The sequence below is a fragment of the Salmo salar genome, chromosome 01 (assembly GCF_965601325.2).
Source record: "Salmo salar chromosome 01, fSalSal1, whole genome shotgun sequence".
Taxonomy (NCBI): domain Eukaryota; kingdom Metazoa; phylum Chordata; class Actinopteri; order Salmoniformes; family Salmonidae; genus Salmo; species Salmo salar.
In genome coordinates, this window is record NC_138291.1 from 104815361 (window position 1) to 104839597 (window position 24237).

General features: G+C 45.1%; 1 protein-coding gene across 3 annotated transcripts in view; it reads right to left on the reverse strand.

Annotated features, from left to right (window-relative positions):
- LOC106577441 (adhesion G protein-coupled receptor B3) overlaps nucleotides 1–24237 on the reverse strand; it is a 350410-nt gene that overhangs the window by 158133 nt on the left and 168040 nt on the right. For 2 of the 3 annotated variants that reach the window (XM_082978578.1, XM_082978573.1), the window contains exons 1-2: nucleotides 16544–16735; nucleotides 8786–8854 (exon numbers count right to left, since the gene is read on the reverse strand). In XM_082978578.1, the coding sequence (XP_082834704.1) occupies nucleotides 8786–8854; nucleotides 16544–16690 (216 nt within the window). In that variant the 5' untranslated portion in view covers nucleotides 16691–16735. Of the gene's footprint in view, nucleotides 1–8785; nucleotides 8855–16543; nucleotides 16739–24237 lie in introns of those variants that run through there. The other variant, XM_082978585.1, reaches the window with a different exon arrangement.

Below are 24237 nucleotides of genomic sequence, written 5' to 3' on the forward strand. Positions count from 1 at the left end.
AGCAGCTGTTTTACAGGCTCCTGACCAATTCTGCTGTTTTTTGTTTATGTTTGTTTACGCTGATCTTACAAAAATCATAATGTGTCCGCCATCCCCCAGACTCGAAAGAGTAAGCAACGGCAGAGAAGAGGCAGACGAGTCGTTATCCTGACAAAACTACGTTGGTGAGCAAATAAACCACCTTCTATTGAGGAACGTACAATCACCGGAGAACAAACTGGAAGAGCTCCGCTCGAGACTATCCTATCAGCGGGACCTGAAGAACTGTAATATTCTCTGTTTCTCTGAGACATGGTTGAACAAGGACATGGATAATATACATCTCGCTGACGTCTCCATGCATCGTCTAGACCGGACGGGGGAAGAAGCGGCAGGAGTGGCTCTTTATTAACAACAACTGGTGCGCGATCTCTAATGTTAAGGAAGTTTCAAGTTTTCCCTCGCCTGAGTTAGAATACTTCATGATAAGCTGCAGACCATACTATTTACCAAGATTGTTTTCATACAGTGCCTTGCGAAAGTATTCGGCCCCCTTGAACTTTTCGACCTTTTGCCACATTTCAGGCTTCAAACATAAAGATATAAAACTGTAATTTTTTGTGTAGAATCAACAACAAGTGGGACACAATTATGAAGTGGAACGAAATTTATTGGATATTTCAAACTTTTTTAACAAATAAAAAATTGAAAAATAGGCCGTGCAAAATTAATCAGCCCCTTTACTTTCAGTGCAGCAAACTCTCTCCATAAGTTCAGTGAGGATCTCTGAATGATCCAATGTTGACCTAAATGACTAATGATGATAAATAGAATCCACCTGTGTGTAATCAAGTCTCCGTATAAATGCACCTGCTCTGTGATAGTCTCAGAGGTCGGTTTAAAGCGCAGAGAGCATCATGAAGAACAAGGAACACACCAGGCAGGTCCGAGATACTGTTGTGGAGAAGTTTAAAGCCATATTTGGATACAAAAAGATTTCCCAAGCTTTAAACATCCCAAGGAGCACTGTGCAAGCGATAATATTGAAATGGAAGGAGTATCAGACCACTGCAAATCTACGAAGACCCGGCCGTCCCTCTAAACTTTCAGCTCATACAAGGAGAAGACTGATCAGAGATGCAGCCAAGAGGCCCATGATCACTCTGGATGAACTGCAGAGATCTACAGCTGAGGTGGGAGACTCTGTCCATAGGACAACAATCAGTCGTATACTGCACAAATCTGGCCTTTATGGAAGAGTGGCAAGAAGAAAGCCATTTCTTAAAGATATCCATAAAAAGTGTTGTTTAAAGTTTGCCACTAGCCACCTGGGAGACACACCAAACATGTGGAAGAAGGTGCTCTGGTCAGATGAAACCAAAATCGAACTTTTTGGCAACAATGCAAAACGTTATGTTTGGCGTAAAAGCAACACAGCTCATCACCCTGAACATACCATCCCCACTGTCAAACATGGTGGTGGCAGCATCATGGTTTGGGCCTGCTTTTTCGTCAGCAGGGGCAGGGAAGATGGTTAAAATTGATGGGAAGATGGATGGAGCCAAATACAGGACCATTCTGGAAGAAAACCTGATGGAGTCTGCAAAAGACCTGAGACTGGGACGGAGATTTGTCTTCCAACAAGACAATGATCCAAAACATAAAGCAAAATCTACAATGGAATGGTTCACAAATAAACATATCCAGGTGTTAGAATGGCCAAGTCAAAGTCCAGACCTGAATCCAATCAAGAATCTGTGTAAAGAACTGAAAACTGCTGTTCACAAACGCTCTCCATCCAACCTCACTGAGCTCGAGCTGTTTTGCAAGGAGGAATGGGCAAAAATTTCAGTCTCTCGATGTGCAAAACTGATAGAGACATACCCCAAGCGACTTACAGCTGTAATCGCAGCAAAAGGTGGCGCTACAAAGTATTAACTTAAGGGGGCTGAATAATTTTGCACGCCCAATTTTTCAGTTTTTTATTTGTTAAAAAAGTTTGAAATATCCAATAAATTTCGTTCCACTTCATGATTGTGTCCCACTTGTTGTTGATTCTTCACAAAAAATGACCGTTTTATATCTTTATGTTTGAAGCCTGAAATGTGGCAAAAGGTCGAAAAGTTCAAGGGGGCCGAATACTTTCGCAAGGCACTGTATATATGTTTCATAGCTGTCTATTTACCACCACAAACTGATGCTTGCACTAAGACCACGCTCAACGAGCTGTATAGGGCTATAAGCAAATCAAAAAGTGGACATCCAGAGTTGGCGCATCTCGTGGTCGGTGAATTTAATGCAGGGCAACAGAAACCTGTTTTACCCCAATTTTACCAGCATGTCACCTGTGCAACTAGAGGCAACAAAGCCCTTGATCTCCTTGATGCACAGAAATGCATACAAGGCACTCCCTCGCCCTCCCTTTGGCAAATCTGACCATAACTTTAACCTCCTAATTCCTTCTTACAAGCAAAAACTCAAACAGGAACTACCAGTGACACACTCAATATGTAAGTGGTCTGATGAAGCAGATGCTAAGTTACAGAACTGTTTTGCTAGCACAGACTGGAATATGTTCCGGGATTCATCCCATGGCATTGAGGAGTTTACCACATCAGTCATTGGCTTCATTAATAAGTGCATTGACGGCTTCGTCTCCACAGTGACTGTGCGTACATATCCTAACCAGAAGCCATTGATTACAGGCAACATCCGCACTGAGTTTAAGGCCAGAGCTGCCACTTTCAAGGAGCGGGACACTAGTCCGGACGCTTTCTGTTACTCTACACCTATAGGCAGAAACTTAAACAGGAAGCACATGTGGTAAGGACTGTTCAACGTTGGTTTGACCAATTGGAATCTATGTTTTAAGATTGTTTTGATCACGTGGTGTGGGAAATGGTACACTGACTCTGTGACTGGGTTCATCAGGAAGTGCATAGAGGATATTGTTCCCACTGTGAAAATTATAACTTACCCAAACCACAAACTGTGGATAGATGGCAGCATATGTGCAAAACTGAAAGCATGAACCACCGCATTTAACCATGGCAAGGTGACATGGACGTCTACAAACAGCTATGCCCTCCGTAAGGCAATCAAAGAGACAAAACGACAGTACAGGGACAAAGTGGAGTCGCAATTCATCGGCTCAGACACGAGACATATGTAGCAGGGACTCCGGACAATTACGGATTAAAAAGTGAAATCAAGCCTCATTGAGCACACCGACGCCTCGCTCCCGGATAAGCTAAACACCTTCTTCGCCCGCATCGAGCTGCCGACACAGGCTGCATCCGTTCACAAGAACTGGGTGCTCTCGTTCTCCGTGGCCAACATGAGTAAGTCATTTAAGTGTGTTAACCCTCTTAAGGCTGCCGGCCCTGATGGCATCCTAGCCGTGTCTTCAGAGCATGTGCAGACCAGCTGGCTGGAGTGTTTACGGACATATTCAATCTCTCCATATCCCAGTCTGTTATCCCCACTTGCTTCAAGATGTCCACTATTGTTCCTGCACCCAAAAAAGCTAAAGTAACTTAACTAAATTAATATCGCCCTGTAGCACTCACTTCTGTCATCATGAAGTGCTTTGAGAGGCTAGTTAAGGACGGCATCACCTCCACCTTACCCGATAACCTAGACCCACTACAATTTGCATACCGCCCCAACAGATCCACAGATGACGCAGTCGTGTGGGATAGGGCACTGCTCACTGCCCTGTGCCACCTGGACAAGAAGAACACCTATGTGAGAATGCTGTTAACTGACTACAGCTCAGTGTACAACACTATGCCCTCCAAGCGCATCACTAAGCTCAGGACACTGGGACTGAACCCCTCCTGCTGCAAATGGATCCTGGACTTCCTGACGAGCTGCCCCCAGGTGGTGAGGGTAGGCAACAACACATCCACCACACTGACCCTAAACATGGGGTTCCTTCAGGGATGCATGCTTAGTCCCCTCCTGTACTCCCTGTTCACTCACAACTGTGTGGCCATGCAAGACTCCAACACACCATCATTAAGTTTGTTGGCAACACGACAACACAACGTGAGTGAGTGAGTGAGTGAGTGAGTGAGAGAGAGAGAGAGAGAGAGAGAGAGAGAGAGAGAGAGAGAGAGAGAGAGAGAGAGAGAGAGAGTGTGTGTGTGTGTGTTTGTGTGTGTGTGTCAGTGAGAGAGAGAGAGAGAGAGAGAGAGAGAGAGAGAGAGAATGTGTGTGTGCGTGTCAGTGAGAGAGAGAGAGAGAGTGTGTGTGTGTGTGTGTGTGTTTGTGTGTGTGTGTGTGTCAGTGAGAGAGAGAGAGAGAGAGAGAGAGAGAGTGTGTGTGTGTGTGTGTGTGTGTGTGTGTGTGTGTGTTTGTGTGTGTGTGTGTGTCAGTGAGAGAGATAGAGAGAGAGAGAGAGAGGGTGTGTGAGTGAGTGAGTGAGTGAGTGAGTGAGTGAGTGAGTGAGTGAGTGAGTGAGTGAGTGAGTGAGTGAGTGAGTGAGCGAGTGAGTGAGTGAGTGAGTGAGTGAGTGAGTGAGTGAGTGAGTGAGTGAGTGAGTGAGTGGTAGACCCGACAGACAAAAGACAGAAACTGCAGTGAGGACCACCAATTACTACTTGTAGAGAGAGACAGAAGACTGGGTCGAAAGAGGGCAGACTGCCTGCTGTTCTCTTTCTCTCCTTCTCAGTCATTTAGCAGACACCCTTATCCAGAGTGACTTACAGGAGCCATTAGGCTTAACCGCCTTGCTCAGTAAATATATTGTTGTTGGCTCTGGATTCAAACCAGCAACCTTTCGGCTACTGGCCCAATGCTCTTAACTGCTAGGCTACCTACTTCTCTCTATCTTTCTATCTCTCTCTCTATGTCTCTTCCTCTATCTTTCTCATCCTCTATCCTTCCCTCTCTCTGTCTCTTCCTCTCTATCTCTCATTCTCTCTCTCTTTCCCTCTTGTTCTCATCCTCTCTACTTCTCTCTCTCTCCTCGCTCTCTTTCTCTCTCTCGCTTTCTCTCTCTCTCCAAGGTCTTAACCACCTAGGTGAATCAAAGAGAAACAGAGAGAAGAAAAAGGAAGAAAAACACCAACCATCCAAAATACCCCGTCTCTTTCTCTTCCTCTTTTTCTCTCTCTCTCTCTTTCTATCTCTCTTTCTCTTTCTCTCTCTTTCCTCCCTTCGCCCTCCTTTCCTTTTCTCCCTGGAAGGCAGTCATTTGGCACTGGAAGTTGACAAAAGCTGCTGATGTCCTTTGTAAATTAGTGGTCTGTGGAGATGCTGTCTCTGCCGGAGACAGGGCGGGTTTGTCTTAAAATAAAGTGGGAGTTTTTGAAGGAAGAGTGGCCACCTCTCAACCCTGAGAGACTCATTCATGATGACAGGAGAAGTGACAGGAGGAAAACCCACGCAGATAAAATCATAAAACCCTTGCTTGAGGTTGTACCCAGCATCCTTGGTGAAAAACAAATACTTGACATCTGTATTTTTGTGGGTTAAAGACGAGAGGACCTGACCGACACATTTCTGTTCCAGAATATGGCTGATGAATGTGAATAGAATTTATTTCTGTTCTGTATAAAATATGATTTCATTAGATGTTTCCTTGTTCAATCTACAGTCGGAAGTTTAGTCGGACGTTTGCATACACCGTAGCCAAATACGTTTAACCTCAGTTTTTCACAATTCCTGACATTTAATCAGAGTAAAACTTCAGTTTAAGGTTTTATTTTAAGAATGTGAAATGTCAGAATAATAGTAGAGAGAATGATTTATTTCAGCTTTTATTTCTTTCATCACATTCCCAGTGGGTCAGAAGTTTACATTCACTCAATTAGTATTTGGTAGCATTGCCTTTAAATTATTTCACTTGGGTCAAACATTTCGGGTAGCCTTCCACAAGCTTCCCACAATAAGTTGGGTGAATTTTGGCCCATTCCTCCTGACAGAGCTGGTGTAACTGAGTCAGGTTTGTAGGCCTCCTTGCTCACACATGCTTTTCAGTTCTGCCCACACATTTTCTATAAGATTGAGGTCAAGGTGTTGTGATGGCCACTCCAATACCTTGACTTTGTTGTCCTTAAGCCATTTTGCCACAACTTTGGAAGTACGCTTGGGGTCATTGTCCATTTGGAAGACCCATTTGCGACCAAGCTTTAACTTCCTGACTGATGTCTTGAGATGTTGCTTCAATATATCTACATAATTTTCCATCCTCATGATGCCATTTATTTTGTGGAGTGCACCAGTCCCTCCTGCAGCAAAGCACCCCCACAACATGATGCTGCCACTCATGTGCTTCACGGTTGGGATGGTGTTTTTCGGCTTGGAAGCCTCCCCCTTTTTCCTCCAAACATAACGATGGTCATTATGGCCAAACAGTTCTATTTTTGTTTCATCAGACCAAAGAACATTTTTCCAAAAAGTACAAACTTTGTCCCCATCTGCAGTTGCAGACCATAGTCTGGCTTTTTTATGGCGGATTTTGAACAGTGGCTTCTTCCTTGCTGACCGGCCTTTCAGGTTATGTCGATATGGGACTCGTTTTACTGTGGATATAGATACTTTTGTGCCTTTCCTCCAGCATCTTCATAAGGTCCTTTGCTGCTGTTCTGGGATTGATTTGCACTTTTTGCACCAAAGTACGTTCATGTGAAGGAGACAGGACACGTCTCCTTCCTGAGCGGTATGACGGCTGGTGTTATACTTGCGTACTATTGCTTGCACAGATGAACGTGGTACCTTCAGGCGTTTGTAAATTGCTCCCAAGGATGAACCAGAGTTGTGGAGGTCTACAATTTTTTTCTGAGGTCTTGGCTGATTTCTTTTGATTTTCCCATGATGTCAAGCCAAGAGGCAATGAGTTTGAAGGTAGGCCTTGAAATACATCCACAGGTACACCTCCAATTGACTCAAATTATGTCAATTAGCTTATCAGAAGTTTCTAAAGCCATGACATCATTTTCTGTAATTTTCCAAAGGCACAGTCAACTTAGTGTATGTAAACTTTTGACCCACTGGAATTGTGATACAGTGAATTATAAGTGAAATAATCTGTCTGTAAACAATTGTTGGAAAAATTACTTGTGTCATGCACAAAGTAGATGTCCTAACCGACTTGAGAAAACTATAGTTTGTTAACAAGAAATATGTGGAATGGTTGAAAAACTAGTTTTAAGGATTCCAACCTAACTGTATGTAAACTTCCGACTTCAACTGTATTAAAATGCTGGGCAGGCCATTATTTTGCCTGTCATGGCTATGCCCCCATAGGATGATAATGCCCCCATCACTGAATGGTTTGATGAGCATGACAACGATGTAAACCATATGCCATGGCTGTCTCAGTCAACGGATCTCAACACTTATGGGAGATTCTGGAGCGGCACCACAGACAGCATTTTCCACCACTATAAACAAAACACCAAATGATGGAAATGATCGTGGAATAATGGTGTCAAATCCCTCCAATAGAGTTCCAGACACTTGTACAATCTTTGCCAAGGTGCATTTAAGCTGTTCTGGCTCGTGGTGAACCAACGCCCTGTTAAGACTCTTTATGTTGGTGTTTTCTTTATTTTGGTGTTTCCTTTATTTTGGCAGTTACCTGTATATCATAGCTTTGGAAGAAAAATGCTCCTTCAGAAGTACAAACAGGAAAGGGAAACATGAGAAAACAATGCTGCATTGACGGCAGTGACTGTGCTTAGCTTGAGGAGACTGATGCCTGCTGTTTTTGCAGTAACATGATGTTTTATATATATATCTATTGCTGCCTCAGAGAAGGCAGGTGGGCCAATCTACAGGGCGATATGAGCGTCCTTCTTCCCAACAAAATCAATTATAATTGTGTCAGTATCAAGAGGATTGTCTTTTGAATTGTATGACAATAGAATGTGTCAACTTAGTGTATGTAAACTTCTGACCCACTGGAATTGTGATACAGTGAATTATAAGTGAAATAATCTGTCTGTAAACAATTGTTGGAATAATGACTTGTGTCATGCACAAAGTAGATGTCCTAACCGACTTTCCAGAACTATAGTTTGTTAACAAGAAATGTGTGGAGTGGTTGAAAAACGAGTTTTAATTAATGACTCCAACCTAAGTGAATGTAAACTTCCGACATCAACTGTACATACCGTTGAATATGATGTACTAACATGGGAGTCATGTAGCTGTTTATACCTAGCAGGTAGACTATACATGCAACATCCTTCTTTTCAACAGCACAGGGAGGCAGAAACATCCATTCTAGCCACAGCTATATCCCTCTGATGTGGCTAAATAAAGCTAAATACTCCTCAGGGGTTCTGTAATTATGAAATCCAGCATTTGAAATGACCTTTCCACCCTGACTGCTGTGGAGTGACTGGGTTTCTAGGGAAGAAGAACAAACATCATAGAGAGACGGAATGAGTCGATGGTGACTGGTCATCTCTAGTGGCTGTGCTCCCTGCTGCCACCGAGTGGACAGAGGTGGTATTATACCTCCAGATAGAGTTACAGACACATCCCATCCCAGTGACACATTACACAATGTGACTAAATAAAAGTACCTCACGGCTGATCTAGGATCAGGAACAGGTCCCACCTGTTTATACAATCTTATGATCCAAAAGAGCAAATCTGATCCTTGATCAGCACTCCTACTCGGAATACGAACTCAGGTCACAATGACCAGTTGAACCTGGCGATACAACTCAGGCTCAGTGCTGGTGATTGCTATATTATTCAACTGGCTGGACCAGGTTCTGCAAGAATACCACACTCACCCACTTTAACTGCATTCAATGATGTACCAAGCTCAGTGCAGAATGTTTACCTGCTGTGCATCTTCCCACTTTCCCCTGTTGTCTTCCTCTAGGAGATTGCTGATGATTTGAAAGAAGTTCTGTAGGGAGGAGAGAGAGGAAATAGAGTCAATTAAATTGACTCTTATTGCATCAAAAGAAAACACAGCTGATGCCCCTTTCCACACACATGTATGTACAAACACACAGACAGATGCAAGGGGAACTATCACTACCCTACTGACAGTCAGAGTCTAGGATGATCCTCAGCAGAATAACCACTACCCTACTGACAGTCAGAGTCAAGGATTACCCTCAGCAGAATAACCACTACCCTACTGACAGTCAGAGTCTAGGATGATCCTCAGCAGAATAACCACTACCCTACTGACAGTCAGAGTCAAGGATTACCCTCAGCAGAATAACCACTACCCTACTGACAGTCAGAGTCAAGGATTACCCTCAGCAGAATAACCACTACACTACTGACAGTCAGAGTGAAGGATGACCCTCAGCAGAATAACCACTACCCTACTGACAGTCAGAGTCAAGGATTACCCTCAGCAGAATAACTACTACCCTACTGACAGTCAGAGTGAAGGATGATCCTCAGCAGAATAACCACTACCCTACTGACAGTCAGAGTCAAGGATTACCCTCAGCAGAATAACTACTACCCTACTGACAGTCAGAGTCTAGGATGATCCTCAGCAGAATAACCACTACCCTACTGACAGTCAGAGTCTAGGATGATCCTCAGCAGAATAACCACTACCCTACTGACAGTCAGAGTCTAGGATGATCCTCAGCAGAATAACCACTACCCTACTGACAGTCAGAGTCTAGGATGATCCTCAGCAGAATAACCACTACCCTACTGACAGTCAGAGTCTAGGATGATCCTCAGCAGAATAACCACAACCCTACTGACAGTCAGAGTCTAGGATGATCCTCAGCAGAATAACCACTACCCTACTGACAGTCAGAGTCTAGGATGATCCTCAGCAGAATAACCACTACCCTACTGACAGTCAGAGTCTAGGATGATCCTCAGCAGAATAACCACTACCCTACTGACAGTCAGAGTCTAGGATGATCCTCAGCAGAATAACCACTACCCTACTGACAGTCAGAGTCAAGGATTACCCTCAGCAGAATAACTACTACCCTACTGACAGTCAGAGTGAAGGATGATCCTCAGCAGAATAACCACTACCCTACTGACAGTCAGAGTCTAGGATGACCCTCAGCAGAATAACCACTACCCTACTGACAGTCAGAGTCTAGGATGATCCTCAGCAGAATAACCACTACCCTACTGACAGTCAGAGTCTAGGATGATCCTCAGCAGAATAACCACTACCCTACTGACAGTCAGAGTCTAGGATGATCCTCAGCAGAATAACCACTACCCTACTGACAGTCAGAGTCTAGGATGATCCTCAGCAGAATAACCACTACCCTACTGACAGTCAGAGTCTAGGATGACCCTCAGCAGAATAACCACTACTCTACTGACAGTCAGAGTCTAGGATGATCCTCAGCAGAATAACCACTACCCTACTGACAGTCAGAGTCTAGGATGATCCTCAGCAGAATAACCACTACCCTACTGACAGTCAGAGTCTAGGATGATCCTCAGCAGAATAACCACTACCCTACTGACAGTCAGAGTGAAGGATGACCCTCAGCAGAATAACCACTACCCTACTGACAGTCAGAGTCTAGGATGATCCTCAGCAGAATAACCACTACCCTACTGACAGTCAGAGTCTAGGATGATCCTCAGCAGAATAACCACTACCCTACTGACAGTCAGAGTCTAGGATGATCCTCAGCAGAATAACCACTACCCTACTGACAGTCAGAGTCTAGGATGATCCTCAGCAGAATAACCACTACCCTACTGACAGTCAGAGTCTAGGATGATCCTCAGCAGAATAACCACTACCCTACTGACAGTCAGAGTGAAGGATGATCCTCAGCAGAATAACCACTACCCTACTGACAGTCAGAGTCTAGGATGATCCTCAGCAGAATAACCACTACCCTACTGACAGTCAGAGTCTAGGATGATCCTCAGCAGAATAACCACTACCCTACTGACAGTCAGAGTCTAGGACGACCCTCAGCAGAATAACCACTACCCTACTGACAGTCAGAGTCTAGGATGATCCTCAGCAGAATAACCACTACCCTACTGACAGTCAGAGTCTAGGATGATCCTCAGCAGAATAACCACTACCCTACTGACAGTCAGAGTCTAGGATGATCCTCAGCAGAATAACCACTACCCTACTGACAGTCAGAGTCTAGGATGATCCTCAGCAGAATAACCACTACCCTACTGACAGTCAGAGTCTAGGATGATCCTCAGCAGAATAACCACTACCCTACTGACAGTCAGAGTGAAGGATGACCCTCAGCAGAATAACCACTACCCTACTGACAGTCAGAGTCTAGGATGATCCTCAGCAGAATAACCACTACCCTACTGACAGTCAGAGTCAAAAATATTTCAGCTGGTCTCCCATGTGTGTGTGTGTGTGTGTGTGTGTGTGTGTGTGTGTGTGTGTGTGTGTGTGTGTGTGCCCAGGGGTGGCCCCTTTCCCGTGACACAGACAATCTTGTTCTCTACTTGAATGCTTATGCTCCCTCTGGTGGTAATGTGCCCATTTTAACATTAGCACGTACACACACACACACACACACACACACACACACACACACACACACACACACACACACACACACACACACACACACACACACACACACACACACACACACACACACACACAGCAAAAGTGCACAGATGCAGCAGCAAGCGCTAGCTGTACTCATTGCGTCAGACTGTCTGTCCACACAACGACAGACCAGACACACGACCAGGACACAGCTAGCGTTCAGGACAGAAATGATCTTATTGGAGGAGGAGGAAGAGGAGGGGGAAGAGGAGGAGGAGGAGGGGGGAGGAGGAGGAGGAGGAGGAGGAGGAGGAGGAGGAGGAGGAGGGGGGGTTTAGGCTGTAATCTCCATCATCCTACTGAAATAAAGAGAATAAAGCTGGAGGAGAGAGGGGAAGACAGGGAGGGGGACACAGGGGAGAGACAGAGGAGAGAGGGGGGAGACAGGGGAGAGGGAGGAGGAGAGGGAAGACAGGGAGAGGGGAAGGGGAGACAGGGAGAGAGGGGGTCGGAAGAGTGAGTGGGAGGTAGAGTGGGGGGCAGGAGGGAGGGTAAATAGGTAGAGGGGGTGACAGGAGGGAGAGGGAAATAGGTAGAGGGGGTGATAGGAGGGAGAGGGAAAGAGGTAGAGGGGGGAAAGGAGAGAGGGGGAAAGAGGTAGAGGGGTGACAGGACAGAGGGGGAAAGAGGAAGAGGGGGTGACAGGATGGAGGGGGAAAGAGGTAGAGGGGGTGACAGGAGGGAGGGGGAAAGAGGTAGAGGGGTGACAGGACGGAGGAGGAAAGAGGTAGAGGGGGTGACAGGATGGAGGGGGGAAGAGGAAGAGGGGGTGACAGGACGGAGGGGGAAAGAGGTAGAGGGGGGACAGGATGGAGAGGGAAAGTGGTAGAGGGGGTGACAGGATGGAGAGGGAAAGAGGTAGAGGGGGTGACAGGATGGAGGGGGGAAGAGGTAGAGGGGATGACAGGATGGAGGGGGAAGAGGTAGAGGGTGTGACAGGACGGAGGGGGAAAGAGGTAGAGGGGGTGACAGGATGGAGAGGGAAAGAGGTAGAGGGGGTGACAGGAGGGAGGGGGAAAGAGGTAGAGGGTGTGAAAGGATGGAGGGGGGAAGAGGTAGAGGTGGTGACATGATTACATGTTACAGTAAATATAATGATTACATGTTACAGTAAATACAATGATTACATGTTACAGTAAATACAATGATTACATGTCACAGTAAATATAATGATTACATGTTACAGTAAATACAATGATTACATGTTACAGTAAATACAATGATTACATGTCACAGTAAATATAATGATTACATGTTACAGTAAATACAATGATTACATGTTACAGTAAATACAATGATTACATGTCACAGTAAATACAATGATTACATGTTACAGTAAATACAATGATTACATGTTACAGTAAATACAATGATTACATGTTACAGTAAATATAATGATTACATGTCACAGTAAATATAATGATTACATGTTACAGTAAATACAATGATTACATGTTACAGTAAATATAATGATTACATGTTACAGTAAATACAATGATTACATGTTACAGTAAATATAATGATTACATGTCACAGTAAATATAATTACAATGGTAGCTTAACTAGTTAAATAAAGGTTAAATAAAAAATACAAATGTGAAACTTTAGACAACATAATAACATTCACCCACTCTGGGGAAACCAAACATTACATGTTACAGTAAATATAATGATTACAAAGGTAGCGTTAGACAACATAATAACAGAGGTGACAGCTCATCCCAGGCAGGTACCTATTTGTTTCCATTTCTATTTTAGTCATTTAGCAGACACTCCTATCTAGAGGGTACAGTGAGGGAAAAAAGTATTTGATCCCCTGCTGATTTTGTACGTTTGCCCACTGACAAAGAAATGATCAGTCTATAATTTTAATGGTAGGTTATTTGAACAGTGAGAGACAGAATAACAACAAAAAAGTCCAGAAAAACGCATGTCAAAAATGTTATAAATTGATTTGCATTTTAATGAGGGAAATAAGTATTTGACCCCTCTGCAAAACATGACTTAGTACTTGGTGGCAAAACCCTTGTTGGCAATCACAGAGGTCAGATGTTTCTTGTAGTTGGCCACCAGGTTTGCACACATCTCAGGAGGGATTTTGTCCCACTCCTCTTTGCAAATCTTCTCCAAGTCATTAAGGTTTTGAGGCTGACGTTGGCATCTCAAACCTTCAGCTCCCTCCTCAGATTTTCTATGGGATTAAGGTCTGGAGACTGGCTAGGCCACTCCAGGACCTTAATGTGCTTCTTCTTGAGCCACTCCTTTGTTGCCTTGGCCGTGTGTTTTGGGTCATTGTCATGCTGGAAAACCCATCCACGACCCATTTTCAAAGCCCTGGCTGAGGGAAGGAAGTTCTCACCCAAGATTTGACGGTACATGGCCCCGTCCATCGTCCCTTTGATGCAGTGAAGTTGTCCTGTCCCCTTAGCAGAAAAACACCCCCAAAGCATAATGTTTCCACCTCCATGTTTGACGGTGGGGATGGTATTCTTGGGGCCATAGGCAGCATTCCTCCTCCTCCAAACATGGTGAGTTGAGTTGATGCCAAAGAGCTCCATTTTGGTCTCATCTGACCACAACACTTTCACCCAGTTGTCCTCTGAATCATTCAGATGTTCATTGGCAAACTTCAGACGGGCATGTATATGTGCTTTCTTGAGCAGGGGGACCTTGCGGGCGCTGCAGGATTTCAGACCTTCACGGCGTAGTGTGTTATCAATTGTTTTCTTGGTGACTATGGACCAATGACTGTTCATCTGGGTAAGGGGGTGGACTCTAAATCAAATCAAATCATGTCCACAGAAGCAATCAATCAATCAGATTCCAAACTCTCCACCATGGCCAAGACCAAAGAGCTCTCCAAGGATGTCAGGGACAAGATTGTAGACCTACACAAGGCTGGAATGAGCTACAAGACCATCGCCAAGCAGCTTGGTGAGAAGGTGACAACAGTTGGTGCGATTATTTGCAAATGGAAGAAACACAAAAGAACTGTCAATATCCCTCGGCCTGGGGCTCCATGCAAGATCTCACCTCGTGGGGTTGCAATGATCATGAGAACGGTGAGGAATCAGCCCAGAACTACACGGGAAGATCTTGTCAATGATCTCAAGGCAGCTGGGACCATAGTCACCAAGAAAACAATTGGTAACACACTACGCCGTGAAGGTCTGAAATCCTGCAGCGCCCGCAAGGTCCCCCTGCTCAAGAAAGCACATATACATGCCCGTCTGAAGTTTGCCAATGAACATCTGAATGATTCAGAGGACAACTGGGTGAAAGTGTTGTGGTCAGATGAGACCAAAATGGAGCTCTTTGGCATCAACTCAACTCACCATGTTTGGAGGAGGAGGAATGCTGCCTATGGCCCCAAGAATACCATCCCCACCGTCAAACATGGAGGTGGAAACATTATGCTTTGGCGGTGTTTTTCTGCTAAGGGGACAGGACAACTTCACCGCATCAAAGGGACGATGGACGGGGCCATGTACCGTCAAATCTTGGGTGAGAACTTCCTTCCCTCAGCCAGGGCTTTGAAAATGGGTCGTGGATGGGTTTTCCAGCATGACAATGACCCAAAACACACGGCCAAGGCAACAAAGGAGTGGCTCAAGAAGAAGCACATTAAGGTCCTGGAGTGGCCTAGCCAGTCTCCAGACCTTAATCCCATAGAAAATCTGAGGAGGGAGCTGAAGGTTTGAGATGCCAACGTCAGCCTCAAAACCTTAATGACTTGGAGAAGATCTGCAAAGAGGAGTGGGACAAAATCCCTCCTGAGATGTGTGCAAACCTGGTGGCTAACTACAAGAAACGTCTGACCTCTGTGATTGCCAAAAAGGGTTTTGCCACCAAGTAGTAAGTCATGTTTTGCAGAGGGGTCAAATACTTATTTCCCTCATTAAAATGCAAATCAATTTATAACATTTTTGACATGCGTTTTTCTGGATTTTTTTGTTGTTATTCTGTCTCTCACTGTTCAAATAAACCTACCATTAAAATTATAGACTGATCATTTCTTTGTCAGTGGGCAAACGTACAAAATCAGCAGGGGATCAAATACTTTTTTCCCTCACTGTAAGAACTGCTTGTCTGGAAACTTAACTTCCTCTCTCTCTGAGTATCCAAGGGTACACTGTCTGGACAATGGCTCCTGACTACACCACATCATCTGTAGAGCAATTATTGATCCTTGGTTGGCCAATTAGATGTATCTCTGACATGGCTACTATGCAGTTAGTGTGTATGATGTCAAAATAACAATAAGGCCCTTTTTGTGGGAAAAAATGTCTGGAATTTCAGCCTGTTCAGGTGGGATGGAACTTTTGGCCCACGTCATGACATCACAATGTGATCTGATTATAATAGACCAATGACTGTTCATCTGGGTAAGGGGGTGGACTCTAAATCAAATCAAATCAAATGTATCTATATAGCCCTTCTTACATCAGCTGATATCTCAAGGTGCTGTTCAGAAACCCAACCTAAAACCCCAAACAGCAAGCAATGCAGGTGTAGAAGCACGGTGGCTAGGAAAAACTCCCTAGAAAGGCCAAAACCTAGGAAGAAACCTAGAGAGGAACCAGGCTATGAGATCATACTATCAGCCAATCATGTCTGTGTATGTAAATATCTTCAAATCTGTTTTCTAACGCCCACACGATCAGGCGGAGCATTTCAAGGGCCAAAGGAGGCTCAGGGAAATAAATGATTAAAACAGTTATTTTCATTAAATAAACATACAGTGATTTATGAGACATACAGTGATGATTTAAAAATAACAAAGCTGGCATGGGGACTTTAACTGTGTAAATAATCATTCCAATTTCATTTGAAAGGGGGAGATACGTTGACAAGCCTCTCAGGGTTTTTCCATCTCTCCTCCACATGCTCTTTTCCTTTTAAACGTTATCATATTGTTTCTATTTTCTTGTATGCAAAAAAAAAAAGGATCCCTGTAACACAAATCAAAATAACTCCAACACACAATTCTACCTCAGCAGCATGGTCAACATTTATCAAGACAAAAGAGACCGATCCACTCACCTGCACATCGTCTGAGCTTGGTTCGTAGCTGGCCCTCTTGAAGGTATCAGTCACGTTTCTGAGTATCTCCACAGAGGACAGCAGGTCTCCAGCGTAGAAGTTCCTTCTCTGGGTGAGATCCAGTAGAGTCTTGGTCACCTGAGACATCCCGTCCCCTGCCAACTTCCCCTGACCCTTAGCTAGATGGCCCTGGATCTCCAGAAGAAGAAATGAACTATGAGGCCTTATATGTTCTCTACACTATATTACAGTATATTACTACAGTATTACTATATTGATTGATTCTCTACACTATATCACAGTATATTACTACAGTATTACTACATTGATTGATTCTCTACACTATATTACAGTATATTACCACAGTATTACTACATTGATTGATTCTCTACATTACAGTATTTTACTACAGTATTACTACAGTTTATATGACAGCTTTCCCTGACCCTCGACCTCATGGAGAAGGAAGAGGAGGAAGATAACTATGAGACTGTTCTCTGCAGTAGATTACTGCAATACGTGGTTTAAACGGTCTACATTAAGATCAGCTGTAGTGTTATTAGTCTATATAATGTGGGTTAAACTGTCTACATTAACATCAGCTGTAGTGTTATCCTGAAAGTCTCTATAATGTGGTTTAAACTGTCTACATTAAGATCAGCTGTAGTGTTATTAGTCTATATAATGTGGTTTAAACTGTCTACATTAACATCAGCTGTAGTGTTATCATGAAAGTCTCTATAATGTGGTTTAAACTGTCTACATTAACATCAGCTGTAGTGTTATCCTGAAAGTCTCTATAATGTGGTTTATTCTGTCTACATTAACATCAGCTGTAGTGTTATCCTGTAAGTCTCTATAATGTGGTTTAAACTGTCTACATTAACATCAGCTGTAGTGTTATCCTGTAAGTCTCTATAATGTGGTTTAAACTGTCTACATTAACATCAGCTGTAGTGTTATTAGTCTCTATAATATTGTTTACTTTCAATATCCACATTACCATATCACCAGCATACATTGCATATATTGGAAAATATAGATAGAGTATGAAATAAAGATGACTGATGACTGAAGAAATATCTACCATCCCCTGTAAGTATTTCATTTTCACAGATCTATGTCTGTGTCCACAGATGTTGGAAAGCCACTGTAGACTGAAGAGGGAAGTAAAACAGTATCAGCAGGGTAGAGAGAGAGTAGAGGTATGTCAGTAGTAGCAGGGTAGAGAGAGAGAGTAGAGGTATGTCAGTAGTAGCAGGGTAGAGAGAGAGTAGAGGTATGTCAGTAGTAGCAGGGTAGAGAGAGAGAGTAGAGGTATGTCAGTAGCAGCAGGGTAGAGAGAGAGTAGAGGTATGACAGTAGTAGCAGGGTAGAGAGAGAGTAGAGGTATGTCAGTAGTAGCAGGGTAGAGAGAGAGAGTAGAGGTATGTCAGTAGTAGCAGGGTAGAGAGAGAGAGTAGAGGTATGTAAGTAGCAGCAGGGTAGAGAGAGAGTAGAGGTATGACAGTAGTAGCAGGGTAGAGAGAGAGTAGAGGTATGTCAGTAGTAGCAGGGTAGAGAGAGAGTAGATGTATGTCAGTAGCAGCAGGGTAGAGAGAGAGAGAGTAGAGGTATGTCAGTAGCAGCAGGGTAGAGATAGAGTAGAGGTATGTCAGTAGTAGCAGGGTAGAGAGAGAGAGTAGAGGTATGTCAGTAGCAGCAGGGTAGAGAGAGAGAGTAGAGGTATGTCAGTAGCAGCAGGGTAGAGAGAGAGAGTAGAGGTATGTCAGTAGTAGCAGGGTAGAGTGAGAGTAGAGGTATGTCAGTAGCAGCAGGGTAGAGAGAGAGTAGAGGTATGTCAGTAGTAGCAGGGTAGAGATAGAGTAGAGGTATGTCAGTAGTAGCAGGGTAGAGAGAGAGTAGAGGTATGTCAGTAGTAGCAGGGTAGAGAGAGAAGAGGTGTGTCAGTAGTAGCAGGGTAGAGAGAGAGTAGAGGTATGTCAGTAGCAGCAGGGTGGAGAGAGAGTAGAGGTATGTCAGTAGCAGCAGGGTAGAGAGAGAGTAGAGGTATGTCAGTAGTAGCAGGGTAGAGAGAGAGTAGAGGTATGTCAGTAGCAGCAGGGTAGAGAGAGAGAGAGTAGAGGTATGTCAGTAGCAGCAGGGTAGAGGGAGAGTAGAGGTATGTCAGTAGCAGCAGGGTAGAGAGAGAGTAGAGGTATGTCAGTAGCAGCAGAGTAGAGAGAGAGTAGAGGTATGTCAGTAGCAGCAGGGTAGAGAGAGAGTAGAGGAATGTCAGTAGTAGCAGGGTAGAGAGAGAGAGTAGAGGTATGTCAGTAGCAGCAGGGTAGAGAGAGATAGTAGAGGTATGTCAGTAGCAGCAAGGTAGAGAGAGAGTAGAGGTATGTCAGTAGTAGCAGGGTAGAGAGAGAGTAGAGGTATGTCAGTAGCAGCAAGGTAGAGATAGTGTAGAGGTATGTCAGTAGTAGCAGGGTAGAGAGAGAGTAGAGGTATGTCAGTAGCAGCAGGGTAGAGAGAGAGAGTAGAGGTATGTCAGTAGCAGCAGGGTAGAGAGAGAGTAGAGGTATGTCAGTAGCAGCAGGGTAGAGAGAGAGAGTAGAGGTATGTCAGTAGCAGCAAGGTAGAGATAGTGTAGAGGTATGTCAGTAGTAGCAGGGTAGAGAGAGAGTAGAGGTATGTCAGTAGCAGCAGGGTAGAGAGAGAGAGTAGAGGTATGTCAGTAGCAGCAGGGTAGAGAGAGTAGAGGTATGTCAGTGATGGCAGGGTAGAGAGAGAGTAGAGGTATGTCAGTAGCAGCAGGGTAGAGAGAGAGAGTAGAGGTATGTCAGTAGCAGCAGGGTAGAGAGAGAGAGTAGAGGTATGTCAGTAGTAGCAGGGAAGAGAGAGAGAGTAGAGGTATGTCAGTAGCAGCAGGGTAGAGAGAGAGTAGAGGTATGTCAGTAGTAGCAGGGAAGAGAGAGAGAGTAGAGGTATGTCAGTAGCAGCAGGGTAGAGAGAGAGTAGAGGTATGTCAGTAGTAGCAGGGTAGAGAGAGAGAGTAGAGGTATGTCAGTAGTAGCAGGGTAGAGAGAGAGAGAGTAGAGGTATGTCAGTAGTAGCAGGGTAGAGAGAGTAGAGGTATGTCAGTAGTAGCAGGGTAGAGAGAGAGAGAGTAGAGGTATGTCAGTAGTAGCAGGGTAGAGAGAGAGTAGAGGTATGTCAGTAGCAGCAGGGTAGAGAGAGAGAGTAGAGGTATGTCAGTAGCAGCAGGGTAGAGATAGAGTAGAGGTATGTCAGTAGTAGCAGGGTAGAGAGAGAGAGTAGAGGTATGTCAGTAGCAGCAGGGTAGAGAGAGAGAGTAGAGGTATGTCAGTAGTAGCAAGGTAGAGAGAGAGTAGAGGTATGTCAGTAGCAGCAGGGTAGAGAGAGAGTAGATGTATATCAGTAGCAGCAGGGTAGAGAGAGAGTAGAGGTATGTCAGTAGTAGCAGGGTAGAGAGAGAGAGTAGAGGTATGTCAGTAGCAGCAGGGTAGAGAGAGAGAGTAGAGGTATGTCAGTAGCAGCAAGGTAGAGATAGTGTAGAGGTATGTCAGTAGTAGCAGGGTAGAGAGAGAGTAGAGGTATGTCAGTAGCAGCAGGGTAGAGAGAGAGTAGAGGTATGTCAGTAGCAGCAGGGTAGAGAGAGAGAGTAGAGGTATGTCAGTAGCAGCAGGGTAGAGAGAGAGTAGAGGTATGTCAGTAGCAGCAGGGTAGAGAGAGAGTAGAGGTATGTCAGTAGTAGCAGGGAAAAGAGAGAGAGTAGAGGTATGTCAGTAGCAGCAGGGTAGAGAGAGAGTAGAGGTATGTCAGTAGTAGCAGGGTAGAGAGAGAGAGTAGAGGTATGTCAGTAGTAGCAGGGTAGAGAGAGAGAGAGTAGAGGTATGTCAGTAGTAGCAGGGTAGAGAGAGTAGAGGTATGTCAGTAGTAGCAGGGTAGAGAGAGAGAGAGTAGAGGTATGTCAGTAGTAGCAGGGTAGAGAGAGAGTAGAGGTATGTCAGTAGCAGCAGGGTAGAGAGAGAGAGTAGAGGTATGTCAGTAGCAGCAGGGTAGAGATAGAGTAGAGGTATGTCAGTAGTAGCAGGGTAGAGAGAGAGAGTAGAGGTATGTCAGTAGCAGCAGGGTAGAGAGAGAGAGTAGAGGTATGTCAGTAGTAGCAAGGTAGAGAGAGAGTAGAGGTATGTCAGTAGCAGCAGGGTAGAGAGAGAGTAGATGTATGTCAGTAGCAGCAGGGTAGAGAGAGAGTAGAGGTATGTCAGTAGTAGCAGGGTAGAGAGAGAGAGTAGAGGTATGTCAGTAGCAGCAGGGTAGAGAGAGAGAGTAGAGGTATGTCAGTAGCAGCAAGGTAGAGATAGTGTAGAGGTATGTCAGTAGTTGCAGGGTAGAGAGAGGAGAGGTATGTCAGTAGTAGCAGGGTAGAGAGAGAGTAGAGGTATGTCAGTAGCAGCAGGGTAGAGATAGAGTAGAGGTATGTCAGTAGTAGCAGGGTAGAGAGAGAGAGTAGAGGTATGTCAGTAGCAGCAGGGTAGAGAGAGAGAGTAGAGGTATGTCAGTAGCAGCAGGGTAGAGAGAGAGTAGAGGTATGTCAGTAGCAGCAGGGTAGAGAGAGAGTAGAGGTATGTCAGTAGCAGCAGGGTAGAGAGAGAGAGTAGAGGAATGTCAGTAGCAGCAGGGTAGAGAGAGAGTAGAGGTATGTCAGTAGCGGCAGGGTAGAGAGAGAGAGTAGAGGTATGTCAGTAGTAGCAGGGAAGAGAGAGAGAGTAGAGGTATGTCAGTAGCAGCAGGGTAGAGAGAGAGTAGAGGTATGTCAGTAGTAGCAGGGTAGAGAGAGAGAGTAGAGGTATGTCAGTAGTAGCAGGGTAGAGAGAGAGAGAGTAGAGGTATGTCAGTAGTAGCAGGGTAGAGAGAGTAGAGGTATGTCAGTAGTAGCAGGGTAGAGAGAGAGTAGAGGTATGTCAGTAGTAGCAGGGTAGAGAGAGAGTAGAGGTATGTCAGTAGCAGCAGGGTAGTGAGAGAGTAGAGGTATGTCAGTAGTAGCAGGATAGAGAGAGAGTAGAGGTATGTCAGTAGCAGCAGGGTAGAGAGAGAGAGTAGAGGTATGTCAGTAGCAGCAGGGTAGAGAGAGAGAGTAGAGGTATGTCAGTAGTAGCAGGGAAGAGAGAGAGAGTAGAGGTATGTCAGTAGCAGCAGGGTAGAGAGAGAGTAGAGGTATGTCAGTAGTAGCAGGGAAGAGAGAGAGAGTAGAGGTATGTCAGTAGCAGCAGGGTAGAGAGAGAGTAGAGGTATGTCAGTAGTAGCAGGGTAGAGAGAGAGAGTAGAGGTATGTCAGTAGAGCAGGGTAGAGAGAGAGTAAGTAGAGGTATGTCAGTAGTAGCAGGGTAGAGAGAGAGAGAGTAGAGGTATGTCAGTAGTAGCAGGGTAGAGAGAGTAGAGGTATGTCAGTAGTAGCAGGGTAGAGAGAGTAGAGGTATGTCAGTAGTAGCAGGGTAGAGAGAGAGAAGAGGTATGTCAGTAGCAGCAGGGTAGAGAGAGAGAGTAGAGGTATGTCAGTAGTAGCAGGGTAGAGAGAGAGAGTAGAGGTATGTCAGTAGCAGCAGGGTAGAGAGAGAGAGTAGAGGTATGTCAGTAGTAGCAAGGTAGAGAGAGAGTAGAGGTATGTCAGTAGCAGCAGGGTAGAGAGAGAGTAGATGTATGTCAGTAGCAGCAGGGTAGAGAGAGAGTAGAGGTATGTCAGTAGTAGCAGGGTAGAGAGAGAGAGTAGAGGTATGTCAGTAGCAGCAGGGTAGAGAGAGAGAGTAGAGGTATGTCAGTAGCAGCAAGGTAGAGATAGTGTAGAGGTATGTCAGTAGTAGCAGGGTAGAGAGAGAGTAGAGGTATGTCAGTAGCAGCAGGGTAGAGAGAGAGAGTAGAGGTATGTAAGTAGTAGCAAGGTAGAGAGAGAGTAGAGGTATGTCAGTAGCAGCAGGGTAGAGAGAGAGTAGAGGTATGTCAGTAGCAGCAGGGTAGAGAGAGTAGAGGTATGTCAGTAGCAGCAGGGTAGAGAGAGAGAGTAGAGGTATGTCAGTAGTTGCAGGGTAGAGAGAGGAGAGGTATGTCAGTAGTAGCAGGGTAGAGAGAGAGTAGAGGTATGTCAGTAGTAGCAGGGTATAGAGAGAGTAGAGGTATGTCAGTAGCAGCAGGGTAGAGAGAGAGAGTAGAGGTATGTCAGTAGCAGCAGGGTAGAGATAGAGTAGAGGTATGTCAGTAGTAGCAGGGTAGAGAGAGAGAGTAGAGGTATGTCAGTAGCAGCAGGGTAGAGAGAGAGAGTAGAGGTATGTCAGTAGCAGCAAGGTAGAGAGAGAGTAGAGGTATGTCAGTAGCAGCAGGGTAGAGAGAGAGTAGAGGTATGTCAGTAGCAGCAGGGTAGAGAGAGAGTAGAGGTATGTCAGTAGTAGCAGGGTAGAGAGAGAGAGTAGAGGTATGTCAGTAGCAGCAGGGTAGAGAGAGAGAGTAGAGGTATGTCAGTAGCAGCAAGGTAGAGATAGTGTAGAGGTATGTCAGTAGTTGCAGGGTAGAGAGAGGAGAGGTATGTCAGTAGTAGCAGGGTAGAGAGAGAGTAGAGGTATGTCAGTAGCAGCAGGGTAGAGATAGAGTAGAGGTATGTCAGTAGTAGCAGGGTAGAGAGAGAGAGTAGAGGTATGTCAGTAGCAGCAGGGTAGAGAGAGAGAGTAGAGGTATGTCAGTAGCAGCAGGGTAGAGAGAGAGTAGAGGTATGTCAGTAGCAGCAGGGTAGAGAGAGAGTAGAGGTATGTCAGTAGCAGCAGGGTAGAGAGAGAGAGTAGAGGAATGTCAGTAGCAGCAGGGTAGAGAGAGAGTAGAGGTATGTCAGTAGCGGCAGGGTAGAGAGAGAGAGTAGAGGTATGTCAGTAGTAGCAGGGAAGAGAGAGAGAGTAGAGGTATGTCAGTAGCAGCAGGGTAGAGAGAGAGTAGAGGTATGTCAGTAGTAGCAGGGTAGAGAGAGAGAGTAGAGGTATGTCAGTAGTAGCAGGGTAGAGAGAGAGAGAGTAGAGGTATGTCAGTAGTAGCAGGGTAGAGAGAGTAGAGGTATGTCAGTAGTAGCAGGGTAGAGAGAGAGTAGAGGTATGTCAGTAGCAGCAGGGTAGAGAGAGAGAGTAGAGGTATGTCAGTAGCAGCAAGGTAGAGATAGTGTAGAGGTATGTCAGTAGTAGCAGGGTAGAGAGAGAGTAGAGGTATGTCAGTAGTAGCAGGGTAGAGAGAGAGTAGAGGTATGTCAGTAGCAGCAGGGTAGTGAGAGAGTAGAGGTATGTCAGTAGTAGCAGGATAGAGAGAGAGTAGAGGTATGTCAGTAGCAGCAGGGTAGAGAGAGAGAGTAGAGGTATGTCAGTAGCAGCAGGGTAGAGAGAGAGAGTAGAGGTATGTCAGTAGTAGCAGGGAAGAGAGAGAGAGTAGAGGTATGTCAGTAGCAGCAGGGTAGAGAGAGAGTAGAGGTATGTCAGTAGTAGCAGGGAAGAGAGAGAGAGTAGAGGTATGTCAGTAGCAGCAGGGTAGAGAGAGAGTAGAGGTATGTCAGTAGTAGCAGGGTAGAGAGAGAGAGTAGAGGTATGTCAGTAGAGCAGGGTAGAGAGAGAGTAAGTAGAGGTATGTCAGTAGTAGCAGGGTAGAGAGAGAGAGAGTAGAGG